We start from the raw sequence: 19,170 nt of genomic DNA, 5'->3' as shown, positions 1-19,170 counted from the left end.
TTGTTAATTTAATGCTTCACTTAGAATTTCACTTCAAAGCAAACATTTCTTTTTCATCACTGCAGACATTTCAGTTCATGCACTGCCGATCTGATCTTATACTTAACTTAAACTACAGAAAAGCAAATGCATAGTTTAATAGTTCCTTTGGTAATGCAATCATCTACAATAGTCCATCAATTTTATATAGTTTTTGCAATAAGTAATCCCTGAAAGACACACCCTCTTTTTGTTGTATTATCTTTTTATGGTTATATTACGCACTGGAGTTTTTGGTAACTTATTCATGTATTTACTAAGAAACAAAATTAGATGAAATGAAATTAATCCAGTATACAAAAAGACAACGGAACTATTTAACTACAGGACTGGAATAGTGTTCAATACCACCTTTTGCAATGACAATCATCTCACTTTATAGTTAATGAAACTAGTGATAACTAGATAACATGTGATCTCTTGGGTCATTGTTTCAAAAATATTTCCTTATCTAAAGAAAGAGAATGATTACATTTAGGTAAACTGCAGTGGGAGCAGGATCAACTTTTGACTTTCCACCAGTTTCCCCATTGAGTTTCCTTTTGGGAAACTGGCAAAAGCATCACAAATCTTCCTTCCTTCCTTCCTTCCTTCCTTCCTTCCTTCCTTCCTTCCTTCCTTCCTTCCTTCCTTCCTTCCTTCCTTTCTTCTGAAATGGTACAGGTATTTTGCTATTTGCATTTTGGACTAGTAGCATGGAGATACTGAGCAAATAAATCTTGTTTCCACTGCTACTTCTACCCTCTATTTAAAATAAACTTCCAAATCAATCAATCAATCCTTCCTTCCTTTTTCCCCATCTTTCTCCCTCCCTGGTGGGGAGGAAGTGAGAGTTGTGCAAGGGTATAGGTCAGATATAGTACATGAAGGTGCATGAGAGGCAACTGCATAAGTTGGGAAGAATATGTTGGTCTACCTTGGTTTATAATATTTGTGTTTAGTTAGAGCTTAATAACAATGTTTAATCTTTTAAAACAATATAATAAATTGGGTTATTCTAAATTAATGACATACTGGAAAACTATTATCTCTATGAGATCATAATTCAAATTATTCTGAGGGGACAACTGCCACAAGATAAATAAAGAGATGAGAAGTGTGCACCTGGCTACTATTACGTTTAAGTCTGCAAAACCAGACCTGGCCACATATGAGAAGAATTGTGTCATCTTTTTCCTCCACGTTTTTTTTTAATTTTATTTGATAATATGTATCAATGCGTGAACAGTGTGGCACCTGGGTGTCATACATTATAATACAAATAGAACTAGTAGAATTAATCATAGTTATTACATTCAACCAACATATATTTCTAATAGTAATACACATTTATATTATCTATCATTATTTAATTATTTCATGTTTAATCTTGCTGTTCCTTTTATTTTATATGTACAAATTGTAAGAGGCCAGAGGGATCACATGGTGAGCAGCACAGGTTGGGAAGGAGGCCTGGGGCTGCATGAGAGGTGCATGCAGAAGTGCAGTGTGAGTCAAGAAGAGTACATGGGGGGGGGAGTGCAGTGGGCTAGGAGAGTGGCCTGGTCACAAAGGTGCCATGCCGGTCAGGATGGTGCATGACTGTGGTGAGTGTCAGGGAGGGTGCATGTGGAAATGAAAGAGATGCCACAGGGAAGGCCTGCAGGAGTAGCACAGATCAGGCAAGATGTGTAGGGATACACAAGAGATATTGCAATGGTCAAGGAAGGCACATGGGTATGGGTTGGAGAAGGACATGCAGTGAAGTGACACAGGTTGAGGAGAATGTGGGGAGTGCCATGGTCCAGGAAAAACATGCAGGGATTTCGTCCTTCCTTCCCTTCCTTTTCATGAGACAAGTAAATGGCTGCTGCTAACTGGGGGAGGGAATAAGATTGCAAGATTAGGCTGGGAATTATCACAAAATGTTGAAAATGAAGATCACGTGACCACAGCAAAAGCATATTAGCAGCCAGTAATACTGAAACAAGAACAACTTTCCCAAATTTTATTTCCTTAGGAATCATGGGGCCCAGATTTTGGACATATTCCAGTTAGTTCATGGGTGTTAAACTCGCAGTGTCACATTGCTGTCAAGTGACATTTTGTGACGTTTTTCCAATTTGTGGGTGTGGCCTGTCTTTGATGCATCCAACCCATGGGCAGCCAGTTGACCACTCCTGAGGTTAGACCACTTAAGGTTCTTTGGTTCAAAAAATGTTGCCATATGAGCATGTTTCATCCAATTAAAGGGCATGACAACGAGAATTTTAGCATTACAGTATATAGATTATAGAAATCTGTATCTGTTTCAGCTCTCAGAAATGTGACATAAAAATCTCCACCGGGAGAGTAATAAACAAATGTATGATGCATATATACAAGTAATCCTTGTTGAAAGACCACTCGTTCAGTGACTATTCGGAGTTACAATGGTGCTGAACATCGGTGTTTACAATGGGTAAATACAGCCACTGCAATGTGCCCATGGTCATGTAATCACAATTTGGGCACTTGGCAGCTGGCTTGCAATTCATTATCCTGCCAGTCAATGGAAAACAGGAAGCTCAAATGGCAATTATGTGACTACATGCCATTCAACTGGGCAGGGTTTTTCTCATAGAGGTAACTGGGACTACTGCAAACTGCTGCCACAAATGCAAACATGTGGCGTTTACACTTTACGCAGTGTTGAATGGTGACAAAGTTGCTGTTCCCAATTTCCTCACAGAAATGATGCATCAATTCCATAAAACCAAGATTTGTGTCCAAACCCACACCACACCTTTGTCTAGACTGTCCCTATACAGATGTGCAAAATGTCTTCCATGCACTATTAAATAATAAATCTTTCACTACAGTTTTTGCTTCTAATTAATTTGGCTATGTGTATAACCATCTAAGTTGGTCGGATAAAACCCCCAGAAGTTTTGGATGGGAGCACCTTTATATTATTATTATTAATTTATATTATATATTATTAAGGCATATGTAGCAAGTAACTAGTTTAGGGTAAACAACCATGGCTTTCTTAAATGAAGATTATGTTTGAACTGATGTCTATCTAACAACATGTGATTACTTTATGACTGAACACAAAAGAACTGGAAACCAGCTTGCAAATGGATTTCAGTGATAGCCTATGACAGAAATTGAAAATTGTTTGTCAATCTGAATTCACAGACAATTAATAGGCTATTGTTAGAACCAAAACTGGATGCGGGGGATTGAGAAATTTATTTCAGACATATTGTGATTTTCTAGGTTGTGACTTCCACTAATAAAATATAATTATTAACTATAGATGAATAAAGGCACTATGATGATATATGACATTAATTTTAATGTTTCCTGTCTGAAAGTAGGTGTGTTCTACAGGCATCTGAAAGCAAATTTCCAGTAATTATAGAGCAATAATATATATTTAACAGATTACTATCTCTAAATATTTGGATTCTAAGATCTTCCATACATAGCAATGTACCAAATCTATTTAAGATTGTAGAAACATATTATTAAGAAAATGTGTCACTAGGGACCAAGAATTAAACTTATTTAATAAAGCTTCCATTCCAACAAATATTTCAAAAAACTATTATGAAAATATGTTGCTTTAAAAAAATTTTTTATAATTGTTTCTCAGCAATCCTAAATATTAAATATAAGGGTAAGATCACCCTTATAAACTGAACTAAGATTCTAGCCTTGGAGCATATTGATGTTCATTCTTACTTCGACCTTTCTCGGTCCTCGGTGACCAAGTACTGATGGAAGTGGAACTGCATCACCTCAGGTGAGGATTCTCATAAATGATTCCTTCTGACCTTGCCTACTTTGAGCCTGCAACAATTTTGAAAGCCTCATCACTCAGAGAGGCACTGAACCTTGCCTTTCACCTTAGAGATGGCATTGGATCCTTAGAATACTTGACTATCCACAGAACACGTTTCCAAGGCATTATTATAAGGTTAACTGTTCAGGAACGTAGGAAGGTAGTGTTCTGTAAATGTTTGTTTAAGAGCAGAGATATTCCTTGTACCTCTCATGTACTATCCTTAAACTGGAATGTTTATTATTGGGCCAATCTGTACCTGTTAATCACTAATTTACAGTAGAATTCACACAAGGATTTATATTACTCCTTATTGCTTCCTGGTTTTAAGTGCAGAGTTGGTCTGTTAGAATAACAGTTAGGACCTTTATTCAATTAATATACAATGCTATAGTGTTGTGTTTCTTTCTAGAACTCTTATCTGTAGTGATTTCATATTATGAAAGATCCCTGGTTCCCTTTTCATGATTATCAAGATGTAAAGCAATTCACTTTTCTGTAGTTAAGGTCTTCCACTAGTGGATATGTATGCTCAAACTGCCTTTGATCACTATCATACAGAAGATCTGGTTTTTGCTTTGACACAAGAGACTCACAATAATTTGCCAGCTTTGGACTAATAAATAATGTTTGTATCTAGTGTTTCCTTGTTGAATTAAATTTGCTAAGATATTACTTTATTTATATGTTAAGCTCCAGGCAATCACATATTTATTCCTCCAACTCTGAAATATTTTGATATATATATAAATTGCCTGTTGTATATTAAACCTTTTAATTATTGTTTTGGTGAAAACTATCATTGTGCCAATGTTAAAAGCTATCTTGAATATAACATCTTCAAGGATGTGCTTGTGTGTGTGTGTACAAAGAACCCCAGAACAACATCAATGATAAAAGAACAGCTTAATAAGAAAAGGAAGATAGAGATACTCACAGCAATTATATTAAAAAAGTCATCATCTCCAGGGTATCCCAAATGGAAGATACTGTTTGTTTTGCAATAGTTAAGCGAAGTCCTTTCATGCTGCCACTAACATCAACTAAAATGACAAACATCTTTAGGAGACGTGGCTGCCTGAATATACCTGGATGAGAGGAGGAAGAGGAATAGGGAAGAATGTAAATAGATTCATTGGGATCCACATTCAGGGCCACTGCTAACCAATAAAGGACATTAGGAAATTAGGAAAGGCATCCCTGCATGGAAGGAAGGGAGGAGTCTATGTGAGCAACCTTTCTCCTGTTACAAGTCAGCCATGCCTGTTTGTCAAGATCCACCTACCAGGAGATTACTCACTTTTTTTTCTTTTGCCCAGAACACAAGTGCCACTGACTCCCTCCCTTTCACTACTTGTGCCATTCCAGTGCAGGGCCACAGCTTGAACAAGTATATACAGTGGCCGTTTCTATCAGCTTATTTTTCTGAAATTTATAATCATGACCTACCATTTTCGATTTCTGCAGTCAATGCAATGACTCCATTTTCATCCGGCTCCATTTAATTCCTGGAGTGGAAAACAATATTACGCCATTAAAACTCCAATGTATGTTTTTCTTCCTTGAAATTGTTTTTTTAATGTATTGACCAGTTGGCAAGCCCAATTGAAAGTAAACCCTGTTGTTTTAAAAATATTTAATCTTAATCACCAGAGCTGTCTTTCCATTCTTCTCCAACAAGCTCTGATACTAATGTTTCTAAGATTGCTTAAATCCTCCTAGGGCTCTTGCCCAAGAGAGAGGAATTTCTCTCCTTTCATCCACCCACCCATTGTTTACAAATAGATATGTATCCGTTTTAGAAGAACTATATATAAATTAATTGGAGTAAATCAAAAGCATTATTCCATCTTAAAACAACTGGAAAAGCCAGGACAACAAAATCAATACCTAGTATATTATGTCTGCGCAATAACAATTTTGATATTGGTCAAAAATTTCTAACAAAACAAATACACAACAGACTTTAATAATTAATGCTGTTATAGCTTTACTGTCCATTAAGGGAGCTAGAAAATAACACAATACAAATCAATCATTATTCTTATCAGCTGTTACAGTTACTCTACCAGTGGTGGTATTCTGCGGTCTTATTACCGGTTTGGGCGAAGTGGTAGTGGCTGCTGCTGGTAGCTCCTCCCACCTACCATGATGTAATGCACGACCTTCTGCGCATGTGCAGAAGGAAGTGTGCATGAGCAGAATGTGGCGCGTGCAAGTGTAATAAGCGCAAGTTCAAGTGTGCTCACATTTGCGAACCAATAGCGAAGGTAAGTGAATCTCACCATTGTACTGTACCATTGTGAAAAGTACGCTAGATCAATATTGTTTAAAGGTGTAAGAAACATTATTTGTTGAAAAATTATTTTTTTAAAAAAAGTTTAAAATATTATTTAAATAAAGGTCTAAAATATTATTTAAAGACTATTTTATTCACATTTAAGCTTCAATTAATAATCACACAATTCATAATAGAGTATCACCATGTATACAAAGGTCTTTCTTTGGGACAACAATAATGAATGCATACATTTAAAATGTTATATCATTCCATAAAATTATATTCAGAAATCATGTGAGAATTTTTTTGTGTGCTATTTCCTTTCTGATTTTTTTTATTCTTAAATTTTTCTTTATTCTCATTGTATAGTTGATTACTGTACTTTTAATCAAAATTTAAAATAAGATAAGAATCAAAATATTTTTTCTAGCTATGATGCAAGGAGAATTCAATGCTTTATCCTAAGAAAGCTAGCCTGGGAGCATCAATCATATGAAATTTTTATCTTTGACTGGATCATTTCCATTGCTAATAAATTATTCTTTATACTATATTTATATGGTATTTCAACATGCATAGTATTTTATCTATTTATTTCATTTGTTCACCTTAAATGATGAAAAAGGCTAATTAAACTGCAATAGTGTATTAGTGATTGTGCTAAAATACAATGATTGTTCACATTTTCAACTTAAAATGTTAGGCTCCCATTCCAATAAACCTAGGTATTCACAGGACATACAGTATAATATTCTGAATAAAAGCAAAACAATATTTTACTAATATGGCCTTAATTTATGACATTCCTTCCTTTAAATTTACTACTAGAAATAAGAGGAGGTAAAAGTTACAGTCAAGCTATCCATGGACAGAATTCTTCTACCCATATACAGTATCCTTAGGCTGCCAAAGCTTCCAGCAGAAATCAGCAAAAGGGGGAATCTGACATATTTAGCTACTTAGCAAAATCATTATTTGGCATCAGAGAAGAAATGGCATGGTAACATTTAAGATTATGTACAAAAATGAGGAAACAGTTAAGCCCTTCTAAAATCCTCCATTTAAAATATTATTTTTAGTTATGAGGTTTTATTGTCACAGCTGTGGAGTCAGCACTATTGCAGCCTTAAGTCATGTTTTCTAAACTCATAAGCAAAATTAAAACTTCCTTTCTATTAAACATTCAAATACTGTTACAGCAGGGGATCTGTCCTAAGGGTTTCAGCTGTTTCCACCAAGAAAAATAAGGAAGTTTGCTGTTTTCAGACAGACTTGGTAGTAAAAGAAACAAAAAAAAAGGGCCACTGAAAGACTGATATTAAAACTCATTCACTTGTTGAGGTTGTGTTTTTCACTCTTTTCCAAACAGAACTGATTTATTATGATGGTGAAATACCATATTTTTAGGAAAATAAGACACTCCGGAGTATAAGACGCACCTTAGTATTTGTGGAGGAAATTTTTTTTTTGGGGGGGGGAGGAATCTCCAACTCGGGAGAGCCGAGGTGGTGCAGTGGTTAGGGTGCAGTACTGCAGGCCACTTCAGCTGACTGTTATCTGCAGTTCAGCGGTTCTAATCTCACCGGCTCAAGATTGACTCAGCCTTCCATCCTTCCGAGGTGGGTGAAATGAGGACCCAGACTGTGGTGGCGATATGCTGACTTTGTAAACCGCTTCGAGAAGGCTGAAAGCCCTATGAAGCGGTATATAAGTCTAACTGCAAAAAAAAAAGTCTGCCTCTGGCTACCATTCATCTGGCTAGCATCCTTAGCCTGGTCAGCTTCAGCACATTACTTCATTGGTTGTGAGCGTGCACGATCTCCGGCCAAAAATGAGACATGCAGAGGCCAAAAATGGTGTGTGCAGAGGCATAAAACCTCATGTGCAGAAGCTGAAAACATGATGTGCGGAGGGGGCGATGAGTGGCGATGTGCAACCTTCAACGGCTCTCAAACAGAGTGTTTGTAGGCTGTAAACATGAAGTGTGGAGTCCAAAAACGCAAACCATTGTCTGTGGCAATATCTGCAGCCAGGAAGAAAATGCATGGAAGCTGAAGGGCGGGGGCTGATGGGGGGTGGGGTTACATTCGGAGTGTAAGATGCACCCAAATTTTCAGCCTCTTTTAAGCTGGGGAAGTGTATCTTGTACTCTGAAAAATACGGTACTTCCACCAATGCTGCCTATATTGCCCTATGCCATTAGTAACTGACTGCTGCTACTCTATTAACAGCAAATAAATGCATGTACTACATGAAAAAGTAGGACAAAAAGAAGCACATGTATTTTGTCTTACCTGGATACTGCCTGAAAAATCCCTTTGCACTTCCAAAGTATTGCCATATAAGGGAAGGGTCATGGCCAAAGTTGTCAACAAACACTTTGTTTAATGATTCAGACCAGTAAACTCCATTCACAATTGCAGGATCTGAAAAAAGAAAATAAAAATAAAAAGAAGTTCTAGTGTAAGTTAGTTCTGGACATTAGATGTTTTAAACTAGGATCTGAAAGCATTTTGTAAGGCACGTCATAGTATAATATATAGCCTTTATTGTCATTGTACATCATGTATACAACAAAATTGTTTGTATACAATGAAATTGGTTGATTAGATTTCAAATGATACCAAAACCCAAAAGAAAAGTCTTCTTCAGCATGAATGCAATGAGTATTTCTTTTGAGGGAGTTCTCTGAATCCATCTCTTCCCCTTCACCTTCTGGAAAGATTTTTCATTTCATGGTTTTGACTATTGCCTTCCAATTTTTGTCATTCTATTCACACTTTTATTGAGAGCATTACTTTACTGGTTATTTGTGACCTTGGCATTGTTGCGATGATATGAAGACTCTTCATTTAGCAATGACTGAATGATGTCATTAAATTGTTTGTGTGTAAATGCTCTGAAATTGCCATTGTGTATGTGTACATACAGTATTTTGATTTCCTTGTAAACCATTCAGAGATTTTACTGGAATGAATAAAAAGAAGAAATATAACTTTACTAGAAGGAGAGTTACCTTATTACTTCTATTTATTAGTTGCTAACTCCATCAGCAAAAGGAATTTTACCCTGGAAAAATTTCAATTGGAAGCAAATTTCAGTACTACTCTCCACTGAAATTCATGAAGGGATGAATCCCAACAGAAATGTCTTTTCCTTAAAATAATTTATAAGGACTGAGGATTGCAATGGAACTGGAGTTACTTCACTAAAAGAATGAGTTGGCTGGAGCATTTCTTTTTTCCTTTTCTAAAAAACTTCCTGCACACTTATTGAGATAAGAGCATATTCATGACCACACAATGCCTAGAATGCCCTTGTCTTGTGGCAATACCATCTTGACATAAATCCCATGACATCGATATTTCAGGACTTTCATTACCAGTTCATTCATTCTAGCTTTATCTTCTCAAACAAATACATGAAAGAGGCCTCAGATGCATAGAATTTTGGTTGCCCATGGAGTTACAATATTCTTACAACCCTACACTGCTACAATGGATCAACTGGCAATTTAATTTTCTGTGTTATAAGCACAGAAGAAACATGATTCTCTTCTGTACCAGAGGTAATCCTTAATATTAACACGTGGAGCAGTGGTGAGATGCTGCCGGTTTAACAACTGGTTCAGTGAGTGCACGCTTTATGCGTGCACACCAGGGGTGGGTTTCCATATTTTTTACTACTGGTTTGCTTGTGTGCATGTGCACGCTTATGCGTGTGCAGATGCATCCGGGCACGTGAGCCTCCTACCACCACCACTACCAGTTCGTCCGATCCGGGCCAAAGTGGGAGCAACCACCTCTGGCACACATGTGCTTCATGCATGTGCGCCTAAAGCGCTTACACGCAGTACTGAAAATGGAGCATTCAGAAGCTCAGCTGCTTACCTTCCACATCAGCAACAGTAAGTAGAACAGCGAGGGGGGCACAAATCAGCTGTATTGTGCGATTGAGATGAGCTAGAAAGCAGGAAATAAAGGGCAGGATAGGGGCAGGTGGGTGGGGCCAACTGATTGTTGGAGCTACCAGTTCATCTGAATCACTGAATACCACCTGTGATGTGGAGCAGAGAAATGTGCCCCATCATTTGATGCAGCAGCTTCATTGACTTGTAAACTAATGGCTAGTTTCAAATTACTTAAGTTTGGTGAGATCATTTTAATGAAGTGGAAAGAGGTGAATTGTTTTGTATGAGAACATTCACCAAGGAAACACTGGGGATGAGGGCACAATGAAATGTCTCAGCTCCCTGCCTTTGAACTAAACTTTCATCTAACTTTCATCTAAATATTTATATATCAAGCACAAGTTGCACTTAAAGACTATCAGGAAACATTCTCTTTCAGAGAAGTGCCTTTAGAGAGGACAGAAAATTTGAAGCTGCCAATATGTGAGACATCAAGGCAGAATCCTACATGGGTCCAAACCATAGTTCTGACTCAAAACAAACTGATCCCCATAATTTCCAACATGGTTAACAGGATACAGTATGTATCATTAATTTGGAAGTTAAAGAAGAAGAAAAAAACTATTGATGTTTACTGTCGGAGGCACAACTGCCAAATTTCTAATCTTATGCACAAATGACATTTTCATATACACAGTTCATGTATCTATCTTCCCACATATGTTCCCAGCACTGGAAGCAGATATTTGATACATGAACAACAATTCCAGATGTTCTACAGTTAGGAGCTAATCTTTCTGCTCTTCATTTTCAGAGTAGCTAAAATCCTGTGCCAAGAACTGAACAGTATGGCACTGTTCTGGTTGATGCAAAGGCCAGGAAGAGCTACTGTGACCACTGGTCTACTGCCAAATAAAACATGGAGAAAGACGAGTTCCAAACCTCTACATGCTGAGAATTGTTGTATATTTTCCTTTATCCTTCTGTTAGAAAATATGTGCAAACTCACAAAATGAATCCCCAACACACAGTTTTACCTCCCCAACTGCTCGTAAGTTATTGAATATAAATAGGCAAGGGCTTTTAAAAAATATTATCACTGACACATGGAAGAGATACTCAACTATCTACAGTTTTAGCTGCCTCCATTCTTCTACAGCCATAACAATAAAGAAAATTTCAGCTGGACATAATCATGACTTTTATGACCTCAGCTAAACAGGCTCAACTTGACTTACTGTAAGTGCTCTACATGGGGCTGTCCCTGAAAAGTGTTCGGAGACTACAATTAGTCCAGAATGCAGCCGCGCGAGCAATACTGGGTATACCTAGGTACACCCACACTACACCTATCCTTCACGAGCTGCACTGGCTTCCTATTGGTCTCCGAGCACGATTCAAGGTGCTGGCCTTTAAAGCCCTACATGGCCTAGGACCCGGATATCTACGAGACCGTCTTCTGCCGCACACCTCCCTAAGAGCGATAAGATCGCACAGGATGGAACTTCTCCAGGTGCCATCAGCTGGACAATGCTGGCTGGCGACACCTCGGAGTAGGGCCTTCTCTGTTGCTGCTCCGGCCCTATGGAATGAGCTACCCCCTGAGATCCGGACCCTACCCACTCTCATGGCCTTCTGAAAAGCTATCAAAACTTTTCAGTTTTGATAGCTTTTCAGAATTGAGGTCCAGCCCCACTTTGAATGGGTCCATGTTGTGTTCCTTTTAAATTTGCTGTGTTTTATTTGTTTTTAATCTTCCTTAATATTTTATTTCTGTAAGCCGTCCGGAGTCCTCCGGGATTTGGCGGCCTATAAATTTAATAAACAGAAAGAGAACAGACTTAGTCTAACCATGCCAAATTCAACTTGTACACACAAGATCCATCTTCACACTGGATATGGGCAATGCCAATATCTATGTCCCTTGAAAACATTAAGCCTCATAATATGCCTTCCCTTTTAATGGAGCCTGAATGCCTAAAAATATTTAATAATGCTTAATGTTAATATTTTCTGGTTTAGAATATGGAGTGCATTTTAACCTTGTTGTGAATTTAATTATGACTGATTAACAAATCGTCTTTAGTTGTACTGTGTTGTGCTTAGATAGCAAAATCTCCTAGATGTAAAATCCCTCAAAGAATTATTGAAAAATATGTTTAAGGATTTGATTGTCCTTGTTATAAATTTCTTCTATAAAATACATTTGAAAAAGTATCTTTACTTTGTAAACTAAAAATGGTGGCTCAGTGGCTAAGACGCTGAGCTTGTCAATCAGAAAGATCTGCAGTTCGGGGTTCAAATCCCTAGTATAGGTCTCCTGCATAAGCATGGGGTTGGACTAATGACCTCCAAGGCCCCTTCCAACTCTGTTAACTTTAAATTATTAGAAAAGGGGCAAGCACTGAAAAAGAAAAAAAACTATCCTCATCCTTCCTTTTGTTATATTCTAGACTTATTAACTTTAGTTTTACTTAAAAGTGATCATGAGTTCATTTTCCAGAGAGATTTCCCCACAACCACCTTTCAAATAAAAATTAGAATTGTTTCCCTGCTATGTTGGTTGCTGTATTATTGATATTTAATGAAACAGGAGTTGTGGACAAACAGGTACACTGACAGGAATCTGAACTAAAATTCCCAAAGAATAGTCCAAGGCATGTAGCAATTAAAGATCTGTCATAAATATTCTAGGCTCTCAGAAGCGAAGGTGAAAGAAATGAGGAAATGTTGAACTTAGTCTGAAATAAAGCAACTGGAAAAATGTTCAGAATGAAATTACTTCTAACAGATAATACAATACAATACAGAGTTGGAAGGACCTTGGAGGTCTTCTAGTCCAACTCCCTGCTTAGGCAGGAAACCCTATACTGTTTCAGACAAATGGCTATCCAACATCTTCTTAAGACTTCCAGTGTTGGGGCATTCACAACCTCTGGAGGCAAGCTGTTACACTGATAATTGTCTAACTGTCAGAAAATTTCTCCTCAGTTTCTAAGTTCGCTCCTTGATTAGTTTCCACCCATTGCTTCTTGTTCTACCCTCAGGTGCCTTGGAGAATAGTTTGACTCCCTCTTCTTTGTGGCAACCAAAACTGAATGCATTATTCCAAGTGTGGCCTTACCAAGGCATTATAAAGTGGCATTAAGCCGAGGTGGCGCAGTGGTTAAATGCAGCACTGCAGGCTACTTCAGCTGACTGCAGTTCTGCAGTTCAGCTATTCAAATCTCACCGGCTCAGGGGTGACTCAGCCTTCCATCCTTCCGAGGTGGGTAAAATGAGAACCCGGATGTTGTTGGGGCAATATGCGACTCTGTAAACCACTTAGAGAGGGCTGAAAGCCCTATGAAGCGGTATATAAGTCTAACTGCTATTGCTATTGCTATGTGATCTTGATTCTATCCCTCTAATATTTGCAACTTTACAAAATTAAAAAAGGCAGTGTGTGAAAACAAAATAATTTAAATAATGGAGTCTCAGTTCAGGTTAGTTGTCTGTGCACAAACATTATTTTGTTTTCTAAGGACAGTCCTTTCTAATTATGGGATATAGTTTCATTTTTTTCTATATTTTCAAACATTACCCAGAGTATACTGGAAACTACGCTTAAAACTTTTTTTGATCAAGGGCAGTTTTACCAAAATGCTTCAGAAAAAAAAGCAATGAAGTTGATGAGGGAACTAGAAACTAAGACCTATCTTAAGAAACGAAACGTTTCTTAGTAATGAAAAGACCGAATGGGTTTTAAGATATAATTTCTCAATTTATGTAACAGGATTCAGGTGAAAAAGTTCAACATGTTTTTTTCCCTTTTGGATACTCATTGTTCCAAAGTACAAGCTTTATTACAATGGGTTTTAGTTATGGGCAAAGAGATTTTGACTGAATATTAGGAATGATTTTTTAACAGTAGAAGAATTATGATAATGGCGCTAACTGCTCAGGGAATTTATGGCTTCCCTTTCTAATGGATATAGATATATATCAGGGATATTTTAATTTGAATGTTTGCATGGAGCAGGGAGTTGAAGCTTATGGCTTAAACATTTTTCACTCTCTTATCTCTTCTCATAGCTCCTCAGTATCTTTTTCATATATGTGAGCATATGGAATCTATTCCTTACACAACTGTTATGTTTTGATCGAATCTTCTCCAGGTCAAATCTTGCTAGCACACTTTTTCTCCCATTATTTTTCTAAATTTAAACTTAATATTTCCCACCAATAAGGTATGGTCTTTACTACAATTTGCAGCTGGACTGCACTTCTCTTAACTTCTGTTCACCATTATGTGATTTATTTGATTCTGTTGTTTTCATCAGGTGATTTCCCCATTCATGTCAAAATGGTCACGAAAGAAAAAAAAATGATGTAGCAACATTCTTCTAAAACTCACGAGGAAATGGTTTTTCCTCTCCTATTTTTTCTTTAGGTGACATTGTGATATTATCATTGTTCCCTGTGGTGCTAGGCTGCCAAAACAAACAAGTTAAAACAATTACGTTTTTTTTATATGAAGGTAATTGTAAAGTTCATGGTTTGTAAAATTATTACAGAACTTATTATGATATTCAATAATAACACCTTGAGAGTCTGGTGTGATAGTTAAAAGCACCAGACTACAAATCATGAGACTGTAATTTTAGTCCTGTCTTAAACACAAAGCCAGCTGTGTAACTTTTGGGCAGTCACTTTTTCTTAGCCCTAAGGAAAAAGTTGTCTGACTTCAAAGCACTCAAAAAGTCTTAACATGGATATGGTTGGCAGTACTGTGCATGACAGTTCTATTCTCATCATTAGAAAAGATGGTAATTTTAAAATAGGCTAAATTTATGTAAATAAGCCTATTCTTCGAGAAGGACAAATCTAGGCCATAGTGAAATAAAATGAGTCTAAGGGAAATAGTATCTAAAAATGTGCATGATGTGATATAGGGCTCCCAATGTACATGGTCCCTAGTTGATATTTCTCTGCTTGAAAATTGATCCACTTGTTCTTCATAATAAACAACTGTCATATGTACTGGCAGGGATGAAATACTCCAGTACAGGTAAATATTTTTACAGAAAGTGCAAGTGCAAAATTGTAGAAAGCAAGCAATCCTAAATAGCAAATTATCAACGTGCCACTAATGACATTTAGTGTTTTACAGATGTACAGTGTACAATGGGGGAGTGCTCTCCCATCCCCTTCCCAAATTGTCTATCCAGAATATGTGAATTTCAATACCCTGAAGGATTATGCTGAAAGGAAACAGTGTGTTGAGTAGGTTTATATGTATGAATATATGGATTCATAATGCAATGGTATCTTGTGTTCCAGATTATTCATTGACACATTTTCCGTTTTGCCTGAAATTGTCATAGAATCCTATGAATCCAATTCAGGCATGTCTCCCTTTTTGCATTTATTTCTCCAAGCTTCTTCTGCAGGCAAAATTCCAAGCATATCTTTTTTGACTTCTGAAAATCTTCCTGTGAGACTTGGCTTTATCAGGCGAGTCTTAACGTATCTTATGAAACGTGTAAGCATTTGAACACAAAAACAAAATATATACAGAATATATACTTCACCAAATTCAGAATGTTATGAATTTTTTAAAAAGAGGTTTTAAGAAAGAAGACAAAACTGGACAAAAAATAATTCTTTGTTACAATTACCACTCAATGCTATCATTTCTCCTGCAAACGTCTAGTCCAAATAGAATCCGCCCTAAAATCATTCTGTTTTCAAAATCTGCAATGCAGGAAGGATTTGCATTAGTGCATTGGCAAAGAAGATAGAGAGGAGCACACTTAAGAGATTCTTGGTATATTTGTGTTTCTCTCAAGAGTAAATGCATAAGGCATTTTCCCCGGTGAACTTTTACTTACACAACATGGCAAATGGCACTTAGAAATCAATATTCAAGAGCAAAATCACTGTAGGATCATTTTCATAGGAAACAAATTAAGATGTCAAAATGACTGCTATATTTCATATTTTATCAGTCTTAATAGCTCTTTAGAAAATAAATTTTCCCTTGTAATTAAAGCATCCTATGATTGTACCAATATTTGTAATCATATTAGGATTCAATTTTCTTCAGCCTAATACTCTCCAATAATGCTTGTCATATTTTCCCATAATTCCAATACAGAGCTGACAGTGAGAAATACTAACAATAATAAAATTAATTATAAGAAGACATGCAGTTGTGAATAGTTTTCCTCTGAGTTCTATTGCTCTAGAATAACTAACTAGAGTTTTATTCTTTATTTCAACATAGGATTTACATAATCTTGCTGAATATGTTCTGAATACAAAACTACAACTTGTAGTAATATTTATATAAGCTTGTTGATAAATACTACTGTTTGCTAGTGAAATAAAAAAAAGAGGAGTAAAAATGTCATCCATCAGATTCTAATTAGTTATTTTTCTGGGATGACCAGGACCACTTGATAAAAAGTCCAGATGTTTAGATAATCCAGAATGAATTGTAGAAATGTCTAAAAATCATGCTATTAATTCCTGTTAATGAATGTAGTTGAATAAATTTTAATACATCAAAATGCAACCATATGTGGTATTGTCACCCTTGCTGGATACATCAGGCTCATTTTGATGAAGCATGTCTGGATAGGAGGGTGCCAATTTATCTAGATTCATGTATATAACACATTTGAGTAAGGATAATATCTAATTCTGTTCTATATTAATCGTTAAAATTTACTTATTTTGATACATTTAATACAAATTTAACCCTATTTTTTAACATGCATTCTGAAAGGACTTTGGTACATTACCATATTTCAAGATTAATAACCAAAAGACAAAGATTTTAACAAAAAAATATAAAACCAGAAGTTCAAATAGAATTGAGAACTGATTTTAAGATTTATGAAAATCTTAAAGTTAAATATTTGAGTATTACTATGACAAATATGAATTGGATGAAGACATGAAGATGAATAAATTAAAATTGTCACTGTTGGGAAGAATCTTTGTTATAAAAATGAACATTTTGCCAAGATTGATTTTTTTCCCCAAACAGTAGGAACTGTAACAATGAATGTAACATTTAAAAATGGCAAAAATGTACAACTAAGTTTATATGGCAAGGGAGAGTTGAATATATTTCTTGCAAAATGCAGGGAAGATTGGATTTACCAGATTTAAAAATGTATTTTTCTGCTTGTTGTTGAATGGATGTTGCTGAGAAATAGGAGGCTTTTACAATTAGAAGATTATGATCTGAGGTTTGGATGGCATGGGATTTATGATATAATAAAATTAAAGTTAATTTGGACTTCAAAAATCATTTTATTAGATGTGCTATGTTGAAAATATGGAATAGATATAAATCCAAAAACCTCTTTATGGATTCAGTTCAAAAAGCATATTATAGCAAATAAATGACAGATAAATAGTTAACATAATGGGACGTATTGGAAAATTATCAAATGGAAATTAAATCAAATTAGTTTTTATTTACTTTAAAAGTTTTAGTAAAATATTTTTTTAAAAACCGCACATGCTCTCATAATGCAGATAAGCTTAAACTAATATTTTAAAAATGGATCACCTTCCTTTCTTCTATACCTGAAAAAATGTGTATTATGGTTTTCTATGAATTGTTGGCTAGTGAAGGTACAGCCAGCCTTAAACCACAAGACCATAGAATAACTAATTGCAATAACTAGTGATAGAGTCCTTCACAAAACCATACCATGAATTTTGAGGCTGATTTCATACCAATTGTTCAGTGCTGAAGCGGACAATTTATTTGGTCTCTTGCTCTCTCGAGTATCATAGAACTCAACCATGGATTCCTCTATTTGACAGTCAGACTGCCAATCCCTGGTGGGCAGAAAGTTGTACTTTGTAAAGCTGTTGTTGCCATCAAGGTTAGTAGTTAGTGGGTGAGTTTATCAGGTAAAGTAATTGGACTAGGGAAAAATTAAAATAGGACAGAGAGGGAAAGCAAAGAAAAAACTCCAAGTCTCCCAAAAATTGTTTCAAGTATAAAAATAAAATGAAGAGGAAAATACGTCTAGCTCAGAATTTGCTATCATTTGGGATGGAATGACCAAATGGGCTGCATTGACCACAAAATGGAAGGAAGCTCGTACAGAAAGATGATATTCACACACAACACTTCAATCATTGAAATTTGTTGTTCTAGGATTGTATCCAAAGCAAATCTATCACTATTGTTATTATCTTTGCTTTCTTTTGCCATAATTGTTCTACTTCTATTTACATGCCTTTCTTTTTTGTGATTTTACCAGTTCTTTCTTTTTTATTCTACTACTGCCATATCCACTATTCAAACTTCTTATTATTGTTATGGTTGCTTGCAAAGTCAGCTATATTTCCAAAAGACTGATTTTGACACTTTCATCACCTACCAAGTGTTTTTCAAGGACCTGGGATAGACACAAGTTATTGTTATTTTAATACAGTTATATAAGCTATATAGAATCTCCCTTTAGAAGCACCTATAATTACAACAGACTGCACAGAAATATTTCAATAAACTCAGATTAATGCACTTTCCAAGAAGCGTTTTTTTTTTGTTAGAATGTAACTCTCTCTGAATTATGCTAAATGTAAAAAAAAAAATCAAGATAAAAGAAAACCTGAAAAAAACATAAAATTTGATATGTTCTGAAACAAACATAAATAAACTAAGTATTAATGCTAATTTGTTAGACCACCTTTTTTGCCAACAAACATTTCAAAAGAAATCAAAGTAAACGCTGTTCTTTGATGGCACCTATATTCCAAAAGAACACCTAAAAGTAAAGAAGTAAAATAAAAGCAAAGAAGCCATGCTCTAAAAGAACAAGAGGAAAGTAGACCATAACACTTTTTACAACACTAACTGGATGTAGGCCTGGCAATATTAGTCCCAAAAGACATTCCCCAAAGCATTTAATGAAGATGTCATTTGCCTTAAAATATATAGATTAGTAGCCCAACAGATGTTTTTGTGGCAGCTATTGTATTTTGTGAATTTTGTTCCAGTTGTTGAGTCTTTCAAATGCCATCCCTATAAATCTCAGAAAGTTATAAAATTATTGTTATAAATCGTAATATACCATCTTGTTTTAGGTTTAAAGGGCAACTTGACATTTCTTTATT

The 19,170-nt window shown here is 35.8% G+C and overlaps 1 protein-coding gene across 1 annotated transcript in view; it reads right to left on the bottom strand.

Moving 5' to 3' along the window:
• The window catches only part of CACNA2D3 (calcium voltage-gated channel auxiliary subunit alpha2delta 3), a 594,623-nt gene that overhangs the window by 281,112 nt on the left and 294,341 nt on the right, over positions 1-19,170 (bottom strand). Inside the window, 7 exon segments of the mRNA XM_032208561.1 lie at positions 4,788-4,819; positions 4,822-4,903; positions 4,905-4,938; positions 5,300-5,321; positions 5,324-5,347; positions 5,350-5,358; positions 8,426-8,557. Coding sequence (XP_032064452.1) covers positions 4,788-4,819; positions 4,822-4,903; positions 4,905-4,938; positions 5,300-5,321; positions 5,324-5,347; positions 5,350-5,358; positions 8,426-8,557 — 335 coding nt within the window.

The sequence above is a fragment of the Thamnophis elegans genome, chromosome 2 (assembly GCF_009769535.1).
Source record: "Thamnophis elegans isolate rThaEle1 chromosome 2, rThaEle1.pri, whole genome shotgun sequence".
NCBI classification, from domain to species: Eukaryota; Metazoa; Chordata; class Lepidosauria; order Squamata; family Colubridae; genus Thamnophis; species Thamnophis elegans.
The sequence above is the reverse complement of the archived record's forward strand: the minus strand, read 5'-3'. Positions and strand labels throughout refer to the sequence as shown.